Source organism: Phocoena sinus, chromosome 4, assembly GCF_008692025.1.
Source record: "Phocoena sinus isolate mPhoSin1 chromosome 4, mPhoSin1.pri, whole genome shotgun sequence".
Taxonomy (NCBI): Eukaryota; Metazoa; Chordata; class Mammalia; order Artiodactyla; family Phocoenidae; genus Phocoena; species Phocoena sinus.
The window spans coordinates 24,069,443-24,086,499 of record NC_045766.1 but is presented as its reverse complement, the minus strand read 5'-3'; the positions used below and the strand labels follow the sequence as shown (position 1 = coordinate 24,086,499).

General features: G+C 41.1%; 1 protein-coding gene across 1 annotated transcript in view; it reads left to right on the top strand.

Moving 5' to 3' along the window:
- Nucleotides 1-17,057, top strand: part of SLC9A9 (solute carrier family 9 member A9) — a 569,241-nt gene that overhangs the window by 275,445 nt on the left and 276,739 nt on the right. The window contains exons 7-8 of the mRNA XM_032631496.1: nt 557-695; nt 5,025-5,130. Coding sequence (XP_032487387.1) covers nt 557-695; nt 5,025-5,130 — 245 coding nt within the window. The remainder of the gene's footprint in view (nt 1-556; nt 696-5,024; nt 5,131-17,057) is intronic.

Below are 17,057 nucleotides of genomic sequence, written 5' to 3'. Positions count from 1 at the left end.
TACCGTGATGCTCTGAACGTCCTCTGGGCTCTGTTTCTGAAGGGTTACACTGGAGAGGAGCAATGTTTTGTGGTTTATGACAAGATCACAGCAGAATATTTTGTGCATGCTGTGATTTGTATCGCCCATTTGTGCACAGGCCATAAAAGTGCACTTTTTATCAGGAACATTTGTGAATATTTAACAGCACTGAAGACATATGGCCACTAAATAATTCACAGTTATCTATCTCTTCAGCAGATTCCTTATACGCCTACCATGTTTTAATGCCTAGTTTGCTCAGAAACAATATTCCTTACGACCCTTCCTATATAAAAATGTTTACTGACGGGCAGCAATATATAGATGCCATGGGATTGGGTTGTAAGGAAGCGGAAAGCTTTCTGCCTTCTCCACCTCTCTCTGTCCTCATCCGTTTCCCCTGAAAGCTTCCAACCAGCACCTAACCTCATAGGAAAACGTGCCCTTCCCAAAAGTGGGTGCTAAATTCTGACTTCTGGTGTTTGGGCCATGAGATGGGAGTCGCTGACTAACCTTCACCCTCTTCTCTTTTCAGTTCTATATCCATTTACAGTCCCAAGGAGAATCCGAATGCATTTGATGCTGCAGCATTCTTCCAGTCCGTGGGGAATTTCCTGGGGATCTTCGCCGGCTCATTTGCAATGGGGTCTGCGTATGCTGTTGTCACGGCACTGATATCCTTTGTCCTGTGTGGAAAGCCGGGGACTGTTCAGAGCAGTCAACTTCCCCGGAATGTTTCCGAGGACTGACAAATTCCAGGCCAGGAAATGGTTAGATAGTCTCGTTCAAGCGCAGCACGGCACCACTGGAGCCATCTTGATTCCGAGCCACCCCTCGAAGCATAGGTCGGTACCAGTGGAAGGGGGGCCCAGGCTCTTTTCCTGTCCAAGGCCAGTTCTAGCACTGCTCATACTGTCTGATCCTAGGATAGCAACAGTCTTAAAAAAATTCCCACCTAGGAATATAGGTGACCAGCGGGTATCAGGCTTGGATATATTGAGGTCAAGAGGAAGAACTGAAGATCTAAGGTCAAGAATAAAGCATGATTGACTGGGAGTGATAAACTAAGTGTTCTCTGCCTCCCTTTCAAACTTGTATCAAGCACTAGTTCACAGGGTTGGCCAAGCCAAAGATGACTGTGAGCTTAAACGAGCATCCATGGCTCTTTTATGGAAGGGGAACAGCAAGCCAAGCAGAAATGATGTTTGCCATATCCAGGCAATTGTGTCATCTTACTCCCTCTTCTTCAGCAGAGACGTGGGAGGATGGGTAAAGCTCCTAGAGGATTTGAGCCGGGGAAAGAAGCTGGTCTGGTGAGCTCTTCACTCACAGCAGTTGGATGGGGGCAAAGATAAGTCAGATTTGAAGAGGAAAGCCAGAAGGCTAATGTCAAGTGTTAACTGAGGCTACGGAGAAGAGGCAGAACAAAGGACCAGAGACCTTGGGGGGGAAAGAGAAGTAAGAAAGGAGAAAGATGCAAGAAGGGTCAGGGATCAAGGCAAGGAAAGCAAAATGTTGGGATCTCTTTTCACGAGGACTAGCCTAACAGTTCACTGAACACCTGCTAAAAGGCTAGGTTCTACTAAAGTTTTCTAAGATAAGTCAGAAGATGAATAAAACATGGACTCTGCCTTCAACTAATGATGAACTTGGAAAGACAAGCTCTACAGTAAGAGTTGGATGGAAAGTGAGCGCTAAAGCTGCAGCCACCTTAGTAAGATTATAAAAGTTCAAATGATGATGAGGCCACTGTGTCTGGGATAGTCCAATAGACTCTTGGCCAATCTTATGATTCTGGAAAATCATCTGAAAAGCAGTATTTACATGCAGAGTAGGACCTGGGCTTGACCTGAAAGATGGGTAGGATACAGGCAAAAGCCACATGATAAGAGATTTCAGAAGACCAGCATTCATGAAGGTGTGGCGGAGGGGGCACTGCCGTGGCACATGGCAGTTGTGCCTGAAAGGATCTGAGGGCTCAGGCTGGTGAGCGGTGGAAGATGAGGGGACACAGGTGGGATGGAGTCAGCTTGTGGAGTATCTTGGAGTGTTATTCAAAGGAGCCTGGGCATCTTTCTGTAGTCCACAGAGAGAGGACACAATGAAAGTCCTGTTTTTAAAACATAAATAAGGAACTGGTATGTAGGGTGAATGAGAGGAGGAAGCTTAAGATCAAGGAAAACTGTGATGATAACCTGTGGGGGGGAAATCGGGAAGGAGGCCAATGATTAGAAGAATCTCTAGGACTTAGTGATTGGTTGGTACTAAGAGATAAGGAAGAGGAGAGAATCAAAAGACCACCCCAAAGTCATGTCCTGGAAACCCTGGAGAATGTCAACTCCATTGACAAAAGTAAGTCGGAAAATATAGGGCTGACTTCCAACTAAAAATAATGATTAACAAACTACCCAGTACTGGAGACATGTCAGGCCCCCTACTACCTGTTTTACATGCAATAACTCATTTAACCTTCACAATGGTCATATCTTTTTTTACTGGACACTGGAGCTTAGAAAGGGTAAGCTATTGCCCAAGGTCATACAGCTTGGAAGTAGAGCCAAGATCAAACCCAAGGAGTGAAACCGAGAGACAGACCATGCTCTTGATCACTACTCCCTGTTGCCTCTTAATTATTAAGTGGAATGACGATGGAGGTCACATGTTGTATGGAGTAGAGTAATAGTAATGATCACAACGTTTAGTGAATGTCTAGCATGGGCCTTTATATATATCTTCTTATTCGAATTAACCCTGTAAGACACCGGGTTACACAGGAGGAAATCGAGGCTCAAGAAGGTTAAGTAGCTCACTCTGAGTCACGTATCAGTAATAATGGACATGATATTAATTATGTCATCTTACATATGTTCAGAACTGTACCACGTGCCAGCCATTGTCCTTAGTATTTTGCATAGATTATCTCAGATAGTTTTTATAAGAACCCTGGCAGGGAGATACTGTTATTCCCCCAATTTTCAGCTGAAGAAACTGACATATAAGGTTAGGCAACTTGTCTAAGTCCACACAGCTAGGACATTTCAGGGCAGGGGTTTAAAACCAGGCCTTTGGTCCCAGGGACGGCACGAGGTGGAAGGGCTGAGATTGGAACTTTTTTCTGCCCAGTGTGCAAGGAATGTATGGACACATAAGTAAACAAATTGATAAGGAAGGTAAAAATTCCTGGAGGTTGGAAGTCTGCTCTGATATTGGATCAGATCTGGGGAAAGGGGTGGAGAAAAGGAAGAGACAGGGGCTCGGTAATAGTGGCAACACCTGATGGCCTTGGGTCACAAACTCAGGCTGTGAAGGAGACAGGGGCACAGTCCATTCCTCCACCATAACCACCTGGATGCCTTGTCCACAATGAGGCAGAGGCTCCTCAGATTGTGGGCCCCTGGGCTCCGGACAAGCTTAGGGCTTGACTCAGAACTGAACAACTTTCTGGAGGCCATGGAAAGAGAAGAACACTTTACGCCCAGTTGGTATTCTGTTACTCAAATCGGCCTGAGCCTTCTCTTTACGACAAACTAGAAGAGGGAATTCAGAGGAACAAACCCCATTAGAAACAAAGCCTTCCCTCCAAGTAAGAAGAGGGGACATTGAAAAGGGTCAAAGGGCAGCCCATGTTTTCCTCCAGATAAAGAATTGCTTCCAGACCCTTACTGAATCTCTTTCCAGAAAAGATGTTTTACAAAACAAATTTATTTAAATCACACTAATTGAAAAACTTACACATCCTTTGTTATATACCAGGCACTCTTCTGAGTGCTTAACATATTGTAAGTGGTTTATATACCTAGGAGGTAGGTTGCAGTATTATGCCCATTTTCAGACATGGAAACCAAAGCGCAGAGTGGCCCGTCTAAGCTGATACCATGAATATGGGCCCAGGTAGAGTTGCCTTCCAGAGGCCACACTCCCAACCATGACCATGATCCTTAGTATTTTGTGCTTTCTAAGACTTTTACAAAACATTTTTAATATCTCCATTGCATGCTGCACATTGTATGAGTAGGTATTATTCTCATTGCCAGTTCACCTGGGATACAAATAAGGCTCACAGAGGTTACACACTGCTCAGAAATTCACACAGCCAGTGACTAGCAGAGCCAAGACTCAAACCCAGATCTACTAATGCAGAGGTCAGACTTTTTGCTTCCTTGCCCTGCTGCCAACATCTCTTAATATGGAATCTTCCTTACACTTTGTTGTAGAAACATAAAAATGCAACAGCGTTAACATCTCTTTATCTGTCAGGGCATTTTCCGCCTAGTGGTGGGACACAATTACAAGGTAGCCCTTTCCATCCACCACTAACTCCTAATCATCTCCCCATAGCCCACTCTCTGCCTGACTCAGATCACTGTGCCTTTGTTCTATTTGCAACTTATAGACTATTGACCAAGTGTCGTCCTGGCCAAAATGAACCGCTGCCCGCCAAAGGCATCTTGCTTGACCTAGAAGCAACACCCATTTTCCTCCATCCTACTTTTTACAAAGAGAGTCCGGGCAGCTTCCCTCTCACTGAACATAAATGCTCCTCCTGATTCAGCTTCTATCCCCAAGAGAGAAGGCTCTTCAAGGTGATCTGTCCACAGACCAGCACTCCCTGGGGAGCAGTGGCCTCCTTCAGTGTTGACACACTGGCAGCATCTCACCCAGCCTCACTCCCCTTGGCTTTGTTTTCCCAGATCTGCCAGTACTCTGAGGGGCACACCCCAAGGGCTGAGTCCAAATCTAAGAAGTTTTGTGTCTACGCTGAGCTGATTTTATCCTCTTAGTGAGACATCTTTTTTATCTGAACACCAGTTTGCATTTTTATAGGAGTGTTCAGCCCGCAATGAAGCACAATTCCTGCTGGCCTTCAAAGTCAAGTCTCAGTCAGTTACAGCCAGCTCCGAAAATTAGTTCTCTCATCTAAAACACAACCAGATTTTTTCACAGCCAAAAAGGAGATTTATTCATAAAAGCAGTTGTTATTTCCCTTAACGTGTCTTTGTCACTTGACCAAATTTACCAAACTGTGTGAGTTCCCTATGCTGGAAACGGGCCTGTTTTTCCTCCTGTCTTGGAGCGCCTTCCTGTCTGCCGAGGCCGCTGGCCTAACAGGTCAGTGTTTCGTCCAGCGCAGCAAACTGGATGTGTGAACACATGTGTTCCCCCCACCTCTCCCCATGCCCCCCTCCCTGACCCAGCCGGAGGTGAAATGGAGGCCCTTTTCTATAGGTTTGTGTCAGAATCAGCCTCTCCTGGGCACCCTGGGGAGAAGAAAAAATATCATCCATTTATCCAACAGCTCAACTGGAAGTCTCCAAACTGCCGTTTCCTCTCCTCTCCTTGCTGGTCAGGAAGGGGATGTTGAAATCTATGAATGACTGGTATACTGAGGTGATGGATGACATTACAAATAAGAGTCTCTGCTCAGAGTGTGAAGGGATGCACAGCCGCTTTGTGGGAAAGGGTGGTGACTTTCCATTGGCTGTTAACAGCAACACTCACGAAGGCAGCCTCTCCTGGTGTGCTCATCTCCACACACGGGCCGTGTTTAAAAATCTTTGCACACACTCCATGGCAGGCCAGAAAACAAGGCGCTAACTTGGTGGCTTCACGGTTTAATTAATGTCTCTTACTGTAGAAAGTCTGTATGTAGAGTCCTCTGAGATGGAGCAGTTGATAGAGAGGCAGTCCCTAAGGTCCCAGGTGCCACGCATCCTGTATCTGGATTCGGCAATTAGATTGCCTTTCTGCAAGAGCGAGGGTTTGCGCTTGGCTAGCTGCAACGATTGGGTACTTTTCCATGTAGAAGAATCACTGTGGCTCTGAGCAAAATTTCAAAGCTGTTTCTCTCCTTTGGCTTAGTTCCTTGCTTCTCCTGGGTTTCAGTCCTGGATCCCTTGCTGCTCACTACATCTTAATTGACTTTCAAGTGAGATTCCCCTGCCCCGCTCCGAAGTACTAACTGGGAATAAGGTATGCCTCCCTGGGTACTTGCATTTTAAAAGGTGGTACTTTAAGTGTAAATAATAATAAAAGTTGATATATAGTGAAAGCATACCATGAGCCAAGTGCTGGCTAACTGCCTTTCATGGATTTTCTCGTTCATTTACAGAAGGACCCACAGTTAGGGACTATGCCCAGTTTACTCAGCCAACAGTAAGTGGTGGAGCTGGGATTTCAAATAAGGAGTTCTGATTCTAGAGCCTGGGCTCATAGGTACCAAGCATTGCTACCTTGAATGAAATTCTATCTATAGAATATGAGGCAGGCCCCCAGGAGTAGGAAGATATTTGGGGCCCCAGAAGCCTGCCTCGTCCATTTGCTTCTAGGATGGTTGGCCTCTCCTGTGAAAGCCATGGCAAATCTTTTTTGTAATGATAATCTGTTGCTCTGGGCAGCTGACCCACCTTACTTCATAGCCATGGGAACCAAGCTATTTCCACAGGCTTTGAGGGTGTCTGTTGCTGATACAGACAGCCACCTGCCAGTTATTATGACACTATAATCAAGACTGCATTACCAGAGTCCACCCTACCAGGCCCAGTATCATTCCAAACCATTCTAACACAACATCCATTATATTAGAGCCTTACCGTGTTATTAGAAAGGTTGCTAAAGAGCTTATGCATTACAAAGAAAAAGGATACTGGTGTCTCTTAAATGAAATAATGGAGGAAACAACTTACATACATCATTCAGAAAATTGTGGTTCCCTTTCCTCCACATTCCATGACCTTTTCAGCACTTACCATATTGTAAAATGATGTGAGTAATGTTAACAATAAGAATACATATTTGACCTTCTGGAAAGGTAAAGAAGTACCTTAACTCACCTGATATTTTTTAGTCTACTGTTGATCATTGTAATACACACACACACACACACACACACACACACACACACTTATGCGCACATATCCCAGTGCTTAAGATTGTTTCCTGTTTGTGAAGATTGTCTATTTCTGATCCAATTCAGCAATATCTCGTTTTCTTAAATGTTTTTAAGGTTATGGTCCCACGTATAAACTCTTAGTTTATCTGTGCCTTGCGCTTTTGCTATGCTTTTTGACCTGATATCCTTATTGGATACCATGCAGATCACTTCTAAGGAGCCAGCATCATGGGGTAGGTGGATGCGTGTGTGGGCCTTGGTAGCAGAAAGACCCAAACGTCCACGTCTGCACCCAGGGGAGCGCTCATCCAGAACAGTACTCCAGATTAAGCAACATGCCCGAAAGGCATTTGATACAAATCAAACTTCAGGTGTGAGCGTTTTGTACTGCCGAAGACCAAGCCTGCTAAGTCCAAATTACTTATGTGTGTGTTTGTTTATTATCTAATCCTTGCCTATTTCTAAATTGGCTTTGAGACAACTCATAGCCTGAGCCATGCGTATCATGGGACCATTTAGTTGAGGCTAGACACTCAAGTGCTTTGGGATAGAGTTTTTCTGCAAAATGAGGCAGCTGTTCATTGCTGTGGTTTGGCAATAAATACAGCTCTGAGCTTTCTGGCAGCCAAAGCCAAAAGGGAAACATGATGAGTTATATAGGAATAATACAGTACTATAAAAGGAAGTCACAATTATTTATAAAAATGGGCAACCTTTTTTTCTAAAACTTTAGGGGAATTTATCACACACATCTTTATGTAAGGGCCTTTGAGCATCATAACAGACAATGTATTGTTTTAGGGAAGATGGAGATCCATTCTTCATGTAATCATTTCTCATATCAACCTTCAATAAAATCTGATGGTGTGGAATTAAATTGTATTCTCTGAGGATATTTCATGCAGTAAGAAAATCTTTTTATCTCTAATCCACAAGTAAACTACTATAACGCAAAGCTAAAATCTAGAAAAATTTTCAGAAAGTGCTTAACGAATGAACATATGTCAATGAATGTAGTGAACTAAATGAAATGAGCTATTAAATAGTTTATGAGTAACTGTAATGGTAACCAGCCATCCTGGGGCCGTGTATGGGTTCACTGAGAACAAATCATGTAGGACCTAGAAATGGTGTTTACACACATCGGGTTCTCAGCAGAATTCCCCCAGCCCTGACATTGCTAGGTGAGGGCTCAAGGGTGCCCATCAAGGGAGCAGGCCTCTAGGCCTACCACCCCTACTTCACCCCTCTTATTGGTTCCATAGATTGGGTTCACCTAAGATTTCATTTAAAAAAAAGGATTTCTGATGCTTTAAACAAAATATATCTGTTTTAAGAATATACTTTTTTTTATTTTTTCTTACTACCAAGGTAAGGCATATACATTGTAGAAAATGTGGAAGATGTAGATTTACAGAAGGAAATAAAATTAGAGTTACCTGTATTCTCACTGCCTATTAATAACTATTGTTAGTATTTGTCTGAATTGATCTAATTATATGCAAATACATATACATAAGTAAATATATACATGCATACATATATGTAATTACATTTTTATTTTTAAGTAACTTGCTTTTTTTCACTTAACAATTTATAATGAATGTTTTTCATGGCATTAAATATTCTTCTATATTATTATTTTTAATTGCTGCCTAGTACTATATCATATTAACTTGCCATAATTTATTACACCAACCTTTTGATTGTTTATAGTTTTCAACATTGTTAATTTGATTGCAATGGTAATCCTTATAGCTTGATGTATGAACTTCTATTTATATAACTGACTAAAAATAAAATTCCTGGGTTAATAAGAATGCTAACATTTTAATGTCTTGGAAAAATTTATCCAAGTTATCCTCCAGAAAATTTGCATTCCTTTATACTTCCACCAACGATGTAAGAGAGAGCTCACTCACTCACATCTTCATCACCCGAACTCATATTCACCCCTGCTAATTTGATAATCAAGTTCCATCTTATTCTGATTTAAATTCATTATATTTTTACTGAGGAAATCATTTTAATTATATGTCATTGGCAATTTGTATTTCTCCCTTGGTGAACTACCTGTTTATGACCTTTGTCCTTTTTTCCTATTGAAGTGCTTATTTTTGTCACGTTAAATTTTAGAAGCTCTTTATCTATTAAAAAATATTAACCTTTTGACTGTCATGTAGGCTATAAATATTTTCCAATTCACGGCTTTACCTTTTAAATATGTTATGCTTTATTTGTTTATGTAAGGGAAATGTTGGTATAGACATTTTCAAGTTTCATGTGGTTAATTTTATCTCTTCCTTCGAAAGCCCAAGATTTTATTGATTTCTACTTATAAAGCCCACTGTTATTAATAATAATGTATACGTTTTTTTAATATTCGTCTGGTTTTATTTTTGCATTGGAATCCATCTGGAACTTGTCTTGCTATGAGGTGCGAGATACAGCAGGGATTTGATTTTCTCCCTAGATTGTTACTCACTCATCCTAACACCCTTCAAACTTAACCTATGAACTTACAATGTAATGTCCATGTATGTAGGTACATATATGTGTATATATGTTCTGGGCTTTCTGTTGTTCCGCTGAGCTCTTGGTCGTTACTGTTTTCATCATTTCAACTCCATGGTTCCTTTTAATAGCAATTTCAAGAGATTCTTTGCTATACTCACATATTTATATTCCAGAATGACTTAAAATAACTCTCTTATGTTTCAAGCAGAAAATAACTTTAGGATTATGATTGGGGTTGTATGAAATTTTTAGATTAATTTGACAAGGAATGGTGTTTTTACAGTGTTGAGTCTTCCCACAGAGGAATATGTTATGTCTCTCCATTTATTCAACTCATCTTTTATGGCCCTTAGTAAATCTTTATAGGTGTCTTCACATTAGACCTACAAATTTCTTGTTAAGTACTTTTTAAGCTATTTTATATTTTGGCATACTATGATGAATGGAAACTTCTTCCATTATAGTTTCCGGAAGGCTATTGTTTGTTTATGTGCATCTAGACCTCACCATGCTATTTGATTTACTCTCCGCAGTTCTGAAATATAGAACCATAGCTGATGTGTAGAATTTGGATTGATGGGCCAAAATTATATTAGACTATCAGGTTTGTGAGGACTATATCAACACCAGCAGTGTGGCTGAAGCATGCTAGGCATTCAATATCTTTTGAGCAATGGAATGAATGATTTTAGTTTAACAAAATGAAAAATTTCTAAAACCTGAATAACAGACTGTTTTATGAGTTAGTGAGTGCCTTATGCCTGATAATATTCTTGTAGATTCTATTTTTTTTTTTTTTTTGCGGTACGCGGACCTCTCTCACTGTTGTGGCCTCTCCCGTTGCGGAGCGCAGGCTCAGCGGCCATGGCTCACGGGCCCAGCCGCTCCGCGGCATGTGGGATCTTCCCGGACCGGGGCACGAACCCGCATCCCCTGCATCAGCAGGCGGACTCTCAACCACTGCGCCACCAGGGAAGCCCTTGTAGATTCTTTATGTCCACCGGTCAGGGTATTTCAGAGCAGATTCATACATCAACTAAAGGATATATCATAAATTACATTAATCTGCAATTTCATTTCCCTAACTCTTAGGTTAAAATGGAGACGTGGAGACCTTGGGAAACAAGAGCCTAATCTAAAAGAATATGGTGGGCATATGTCGGCTTTGGCTGCCCAGCACCCGTTCTCCCTTTCACTGAGAATAGCATCCTGATGTTGTTTGGGGAACTACCCCTCCTCCATCAGATACCATCTTCTTAACCAAAGTACCCCACCCTCCCCTGCCAAAGAGAATAGGGGCATCCGAAGCTAGGTCAAACAGACACTCCTTCCCTGTGATACGAACTTTTAGGAGGGAGTTAGAAGTATATACAACTGTTGGCACCCAGACTTTCCAACAGCAAAACCCTATTGGGACCCTCTACTTATTCCTGCCACAGATCCCTGGAGCTGCCTTTATGCCTCTTCCCTCCAATAAATTCCTTTCTGATTACAGTTGCCAGAATCAGTGTTTATTGCTTGCAAACAAAAAAATCTAAATAGTACAAGGGAAGGAATAATCTATGAGGTATTTCAACAAAAGAAGCTGCATAACTTGGTGACAATTCAGAAGGGAAGAGAGGCTCAAAGACAGCACAGCCTCTAGGCTAGGATGCTTGGGACCATCTCATGCCAGGTGCATACTGACAGACAAACAAAAACATTCAAGCTTACAGAGACCGTTTGCACAGTCTTCATAATTCTTTTTCGATTCGCCGCCTTATAAGATTCATTATGAACACTTCAGTGTGGTGGGTGGGGCTTGCTCATGACCACATTTGCTGCTTTCACTTTTAGTTGTTACTAATTTGATGATGATCATTTGATTTATTTTGATCATCTTTTACTTCAAGGGCCACATTTGCAGCCGCCTCATCTCAGTCTCTTAGAAAGTGCACCTGCAAATGTTCAATAGTCACACAGAAGCACTTAGCTTTATGGAAACGAGTGGCTTTTAGACATGCAAATGAAGGTTGGCATTTCTATTACCCAAAGGTCTGATGCTCTGCTACTGGAAATGTACAAGTGCTGTCTGAGAAAACTTTTATTTACGAAGACTGGGCAGAATATCAAATGCAAGTGAGAAGTCTTTCTAGAAGATAAGGGTGTGTAGACGGAAATGGACTTTAGGGAGTCCTCACAAGCTGGGAGAGCATAGAAGGAAGAGAACGTATATGGAAGTTTCTGCCCTAATTACAAAATCAGCCACTAAGGGGTATGTCTCGGATTTCTAGTTCTTCTGCTAACTTGCTGAAGGATAGGAATGTCACCCTGTTAATTGGTATCTCAGTTTTCTTTACTGCTGAGGTAAAAAGATTTTATTATTTTGTAGTGGAAGGACATGGCACACATACAAAATGTGGCTTTTGAGTAAATACATGACCTGAGGTATTCTCTCTGTCAGGTACCTGGTACACATGCATACCTAATTTCTGATCAAGTAGAATTTTTCTTGGCCTATTTTCTAAAAGTCATTAGGTTACTGAGCCATTATTTTAAATTGAATATTGAAAATAATTCAGCAGTATTATTTATAGCATAATCTCTGGTGGCATTGAATCCTGTCGTAGAAGCTGCTTTTCAGTTTATAAAGATAACCAAAAAGCACAGCTGGACAGGTGGTTTGAAAATTCATTTTTATAATTTGTTTCCCAGCTGAGACTTTGGGGGTCAGGTTTTTTTTTTTTTTTTTTTGCGGTACACGGGCTTCTCACTGTTGTGGCCTCTCCCGTTGCGGAGCACAGGTTCCGGACGCGCAAGCTCAGCGGCCATGGCTCACAGGCCCAGCCGCTCCGCGGCATGTGGGATCTTCCCGGACCGGGGCACGAACCCGTGTCCCCTGCCTCGACAGGCGGACTCTCAACCACTGCGCCACCAGGGAAGCCCTGGAGGTCAGGTTTTTGCCAGAAGCAAACTTTCAGGGACTGTCATTAAACACCCAAAGAGTAAGATTTCTAATGGCAACATTGACACTGCATCTAATGATTTCTCTGCTTCCAGGCACTGTTGTAATAAAGGCAGCTTCCATTTTTAGGTTCTTGGGACATATTTTATGTCAGCTGGAAGTGAAGGAGGAGGAGGGAGGCCGTTGGCATCCCTCACTTTCTCATACAAAAAGTTAAACAGTATAGCCCACTATTTACTCAGCTTAGAATAGTTTCCATCTAAGAAAACAAACGTGTAAAAATCTGAAAGAAAAAAAGTCCTGATTACTGTACTAAGCAATGCTATTGGGCTTTGTAGTCTGACTCTAGAGAGTAAGAGACTCTGAAAAAAATTTTGAATGTAGAAGGGTAAAAACAAATGCCGCTCTGGCTCATTCACTAAGGAATTGACCAAGATGTCTGAACGAGAGAAGAACTCAGCACACACAAACATGAAGCACGACACAAACAGTCAATTCACCTCAATGACGTCACCCAGCCTTGTTGCCCCATTGGTCTCAAATGACAAGGGCCTAATTACATTGTCATGATAAGGAAAAGCTGACACCTGAAAGCTCAGGTCCTGCTTATCTGTCCGGTCAGCTCTTGAAAGGCTTTTGTAGAATAAGTAGTTGGGAAAAGGGGAAACTGGGAATGTCTTTCTTTTTGGCAACAGACGAGGAAAGATTTCCAAATGAATTGACTATTACTGGACACGTTGAGACTTTACTTGATCTGAGTAAGTAAGCTGGCTCATTACTTCTCATCTCCATCATCTCTCGCCTTGGCAAATACTTGTCTGAAACTCTTAAGAAGGCTTCTAGTTCAGAGATAAATGTGTTCCATTTGGCTTGCCACTGATGCATTGCATGACTGGATGGGAAATATATTTCTAGATCTCAGTAAATAAAACAAATCACCAGGAGGGACTTAGTTTAAATTGTTTCTCAAATCAAATCTGGCCGGTTTTAGCTTCTAAATACATGTCATTAGCTGACATCTCAGCTTCAAACTGTTCTTGCTTTCATATTGACAGGACCATATGAATCCAACTTAATTAGCCAACAATTCACCAACAAATGAGGTGCACTGAGTGTTTTCCAAGCCAAAAATAGAGCCAGAGGCTCAAACTATTAGGCATTCAAGCTGTAGCAATAGACACCCAAAATTCTCAAGGGGATTTATTAACTAGCTTGCTGAACCAAGGGCAAACACGCAAAGACGCCATCTCAATAAACACAGGTGTAAAATACATCTCCTAGCATAACTCATTAACTCACACCTGCACTTTCTTGAACCAAATAGCTCATCATTTCAATATTCAAACAATCTTGCACATGTAACTTGAGTAGTGGACAAATTTACCTCTGCTTTCTTCACTGTAAATGTTTTCTGTCTTTACTTAACATCTCCTCACGGTGCCAGCAGCCATAGGGAAAAGAGAAAGTTCCTCATGTCCTGCACAGGCGTGTAGAAAACAGTGAGAGGCCCGCGTACCGGAAAAAAAAAAAAAAAAAAAATTAGTCCATTTGAAAGTCTTCTGGATTCTATACAAGTATGGAACTTCTACATGGAAAGGTACAGTGGTCAATTGGACATGGATATCTGGGATGAGGCTGCTGACTAGAGATTTAGGTGACATTGGTGTACATGTATTAAGCGACTCCAAGGAAATGAAAACTGAAAAGAAGGAGTAAACCTGACAGTACCAACATTTGAGGTGGAAAGCCAGGGATCTAAACAAAAGGATATTTTTCTTCTCCTCCAGACCTCAAGTTAATTTGCATAAGTACTCACTACTACATTATTTAAGGAATTTTTTGTTTTAAATGGAAATTTATAAACCTTGCAACATAGACAGGAAGTAATCTTAAATGCATGCCTACCCTCTGCACTGGAGGATCTAGAAAGAAGAACATAGATTTGTGCTGTTTTCTATATTGATATTCTTGTATCCCACAGACTCATCATTCATCTGCCAACCGTAGCATTGCCAAATATAGTAAACTAGACAGTAATTGTATTCTTTGCAAACTTGGAATCCTTCATATTCCCTGAAGGAGTTTTCCATTTCGTTAAATCTTTGACTTCTCAGTTCCAGGTTCACGTTCAGCAGTGGTGGTAGGAAACCTGTCAGAAACGTCTCGTTTTACTAGATCAAAAATAAATAAAAGTGTGTCATGGAAAAATAACCCATCAACCTTAAAACCCCTCAGAGTGCCGCCTGAGAGCAAGACACAGTTTTTTCTTTCTCACTCGCTCTTTTTCTGTGTTCTGATGATATAATCAATATTTCCTGTCCAAAAACGCAATATTCTCCAGTCTTAGAAACCCCTCAAGTCTGCATTTAATGTCAAAGAAAATCATCCTCCATGTGACAGATGTTTATTTTTCAGCTTCTGTATCTGAAGTCTTCATCAACTTTTAATGAGAAAAGAACCACTGAATAATGTTATCAGTAGCAGAGACCGTACGTGACAATAGTCTTGAATAAGAAAATTTAAATGTTAGAAGAAAATAGACTCTGCCACTAATAAATCCAGATAAACATCTATTTGTATGTGAGGATCAAAAATAATTTCTCCTTCGTTCTCTTTTTAGAGCAGATAAATATTTCTTGAAATAGAGATTCGTTACTTTGACAAACCTGCATTTGAGTGTCTGATGTCTACTGGGCACTGTTATGGGATTGGGAGCAATACAAAGAAGGAGGTCATAGACCCAGCCCTTGAGGAAATCTAGGTCGAGAAGGTAATCTAGTTGCCAGGAAGTCCACATGAGGACGTGGGGGTACCATGTAATTCTTCAATTCCATATATGCAGTCCTTGAAGCAAATGTAAAAACAGCAGTTCAGATCACAGACACTTAAGATGGGGAAGGTGCTTAGAGATCATCTAGAGCAGTATTTACCACAGTTTCTTGACCCTTATCATAAAAAAATAAAATAAGATAGTTTTATCATGCACGTATCTGCACATGAGCATATTTTTTTGCCCACAATGGTACTTACTTACCTTAAAATACACAAAAGTTCTAATTAAAAGTTATGAACCTGAAACGATCACATTATTAATCAACTGTACTCCAATATAAAATAAAAAGTTTAAAAAAATTTATGAAGTTCTTATATTTTCTTCTACGCTTCAGTGGGTTTCTTGCATACCCCAATCTAAAGAACACTAGTGCAGACCATCTTCTTCAATTCTTTGAGAAGAAAACAATGGACCAGGCAATGAATTTGAATTGCATTAGTCATTCAACTAGTTAAGTGTCTGAACTATGCCAGATAGAACCCAGGTCTCCTGATACCCATTGTAGTACATTTTTTCTCACATAATTTACAACCACACAATGAACCTTGATGTCATGTAAGCATAGGTTTGTGTGTGATGTGTGTAAGCATAGGTTAATGTTACTAAATACTGTATATACACAAGCATTAGTAACACTAATGCTTTCTGAGAAGGTCCAGAAGTGGGAATCATGGAGAACAGTGTAAATGGTGTTCTGTTAACCAAAAGGAGCTAATTGTCCTCTCAAATTTGATCTCTCTGGGGCTTCCCTGGTGGCGCAGTGGTTGGGAGTCCGCCTGCCAATGCAGGGGACACGGGTTCGAGCCCTGGCCCGGGCAGATCCCACATGCCGCGGAGTAACTAAGCCCGTGCGCCACAACTACTGAAGCCCGCGTGTCGTGCTCCGCAATAAGTGAAGCCACTGCAATGAGAAGCCCGCGCACTGCAACGAAGACCCAATGCAGCCAAAAATAAAAATAAATAAAATAAATTTATTAAAAAAAAATTGATCTCTCTGGAAAGAATTTACTTGCCGGCAGAATCATTATTCTTCCCAAAGAATTACAGACCTCCTCATGCTGTTTCCTAAACTTCTTTGCCTGCCAATAATTTGAATTTAACTGTATACCTCTTTGTGGTTTCTCATACAGCTCTTTTAGTTAGTGTCATGAAGTATCGGTTCTAGTTCTTATTCAAAATTGCACAAATGAGTCCTTGCAGACAGCTCTTCAGCGATCTTGCCCACCACTGAAAGCTCACTGTGCAAACTGATAGGCAATTTTGAGCACACGTGTGAGTCAGAAACTCTTATTATTATTTTCTCTAAGCCACTTCTTAATTTCTTTCAGAGCTCCTTATCTATTTTAGTTCTCAGATATTTTTAAGCATGCTCCCTCCCTGTGGATCTGGATGTATGTACTTGGTTCCACTTGTCATTGCTACAGGGCCCCATAAATACAACTTGGAACCCAAACCTTAGACCTGCAACCCTCATAGTTGCATTTAATGACCGCTTGTGTTTTTCAGAAGAGATGGAAGCAGAATGATCAGATTTTAGCTCAGTTAGGAAAGAAAATGCAGTAACGTTTGCCAGCAGAAGATCAACATACTAGATGTTTCATAGTTCTATTTTATGGATACTAGGACTAATACAGCATGTAAGAGAAATACTTTCATACTTATAATAATTAGTTTGATCATTTTAAACATAGAGCATATTAGATGTTTCTTCTAAGTTTTGAAATATTTGGAAAAATGTAATTAATTAATTCAACGTGTATTTATTCCCTAACCTATAACAGATTCAAACCCAACGTGTGCAGGTAAACTGCATGTTCCTGGGACATGCCACATAGTTTCCTAGCTTTCGCCCT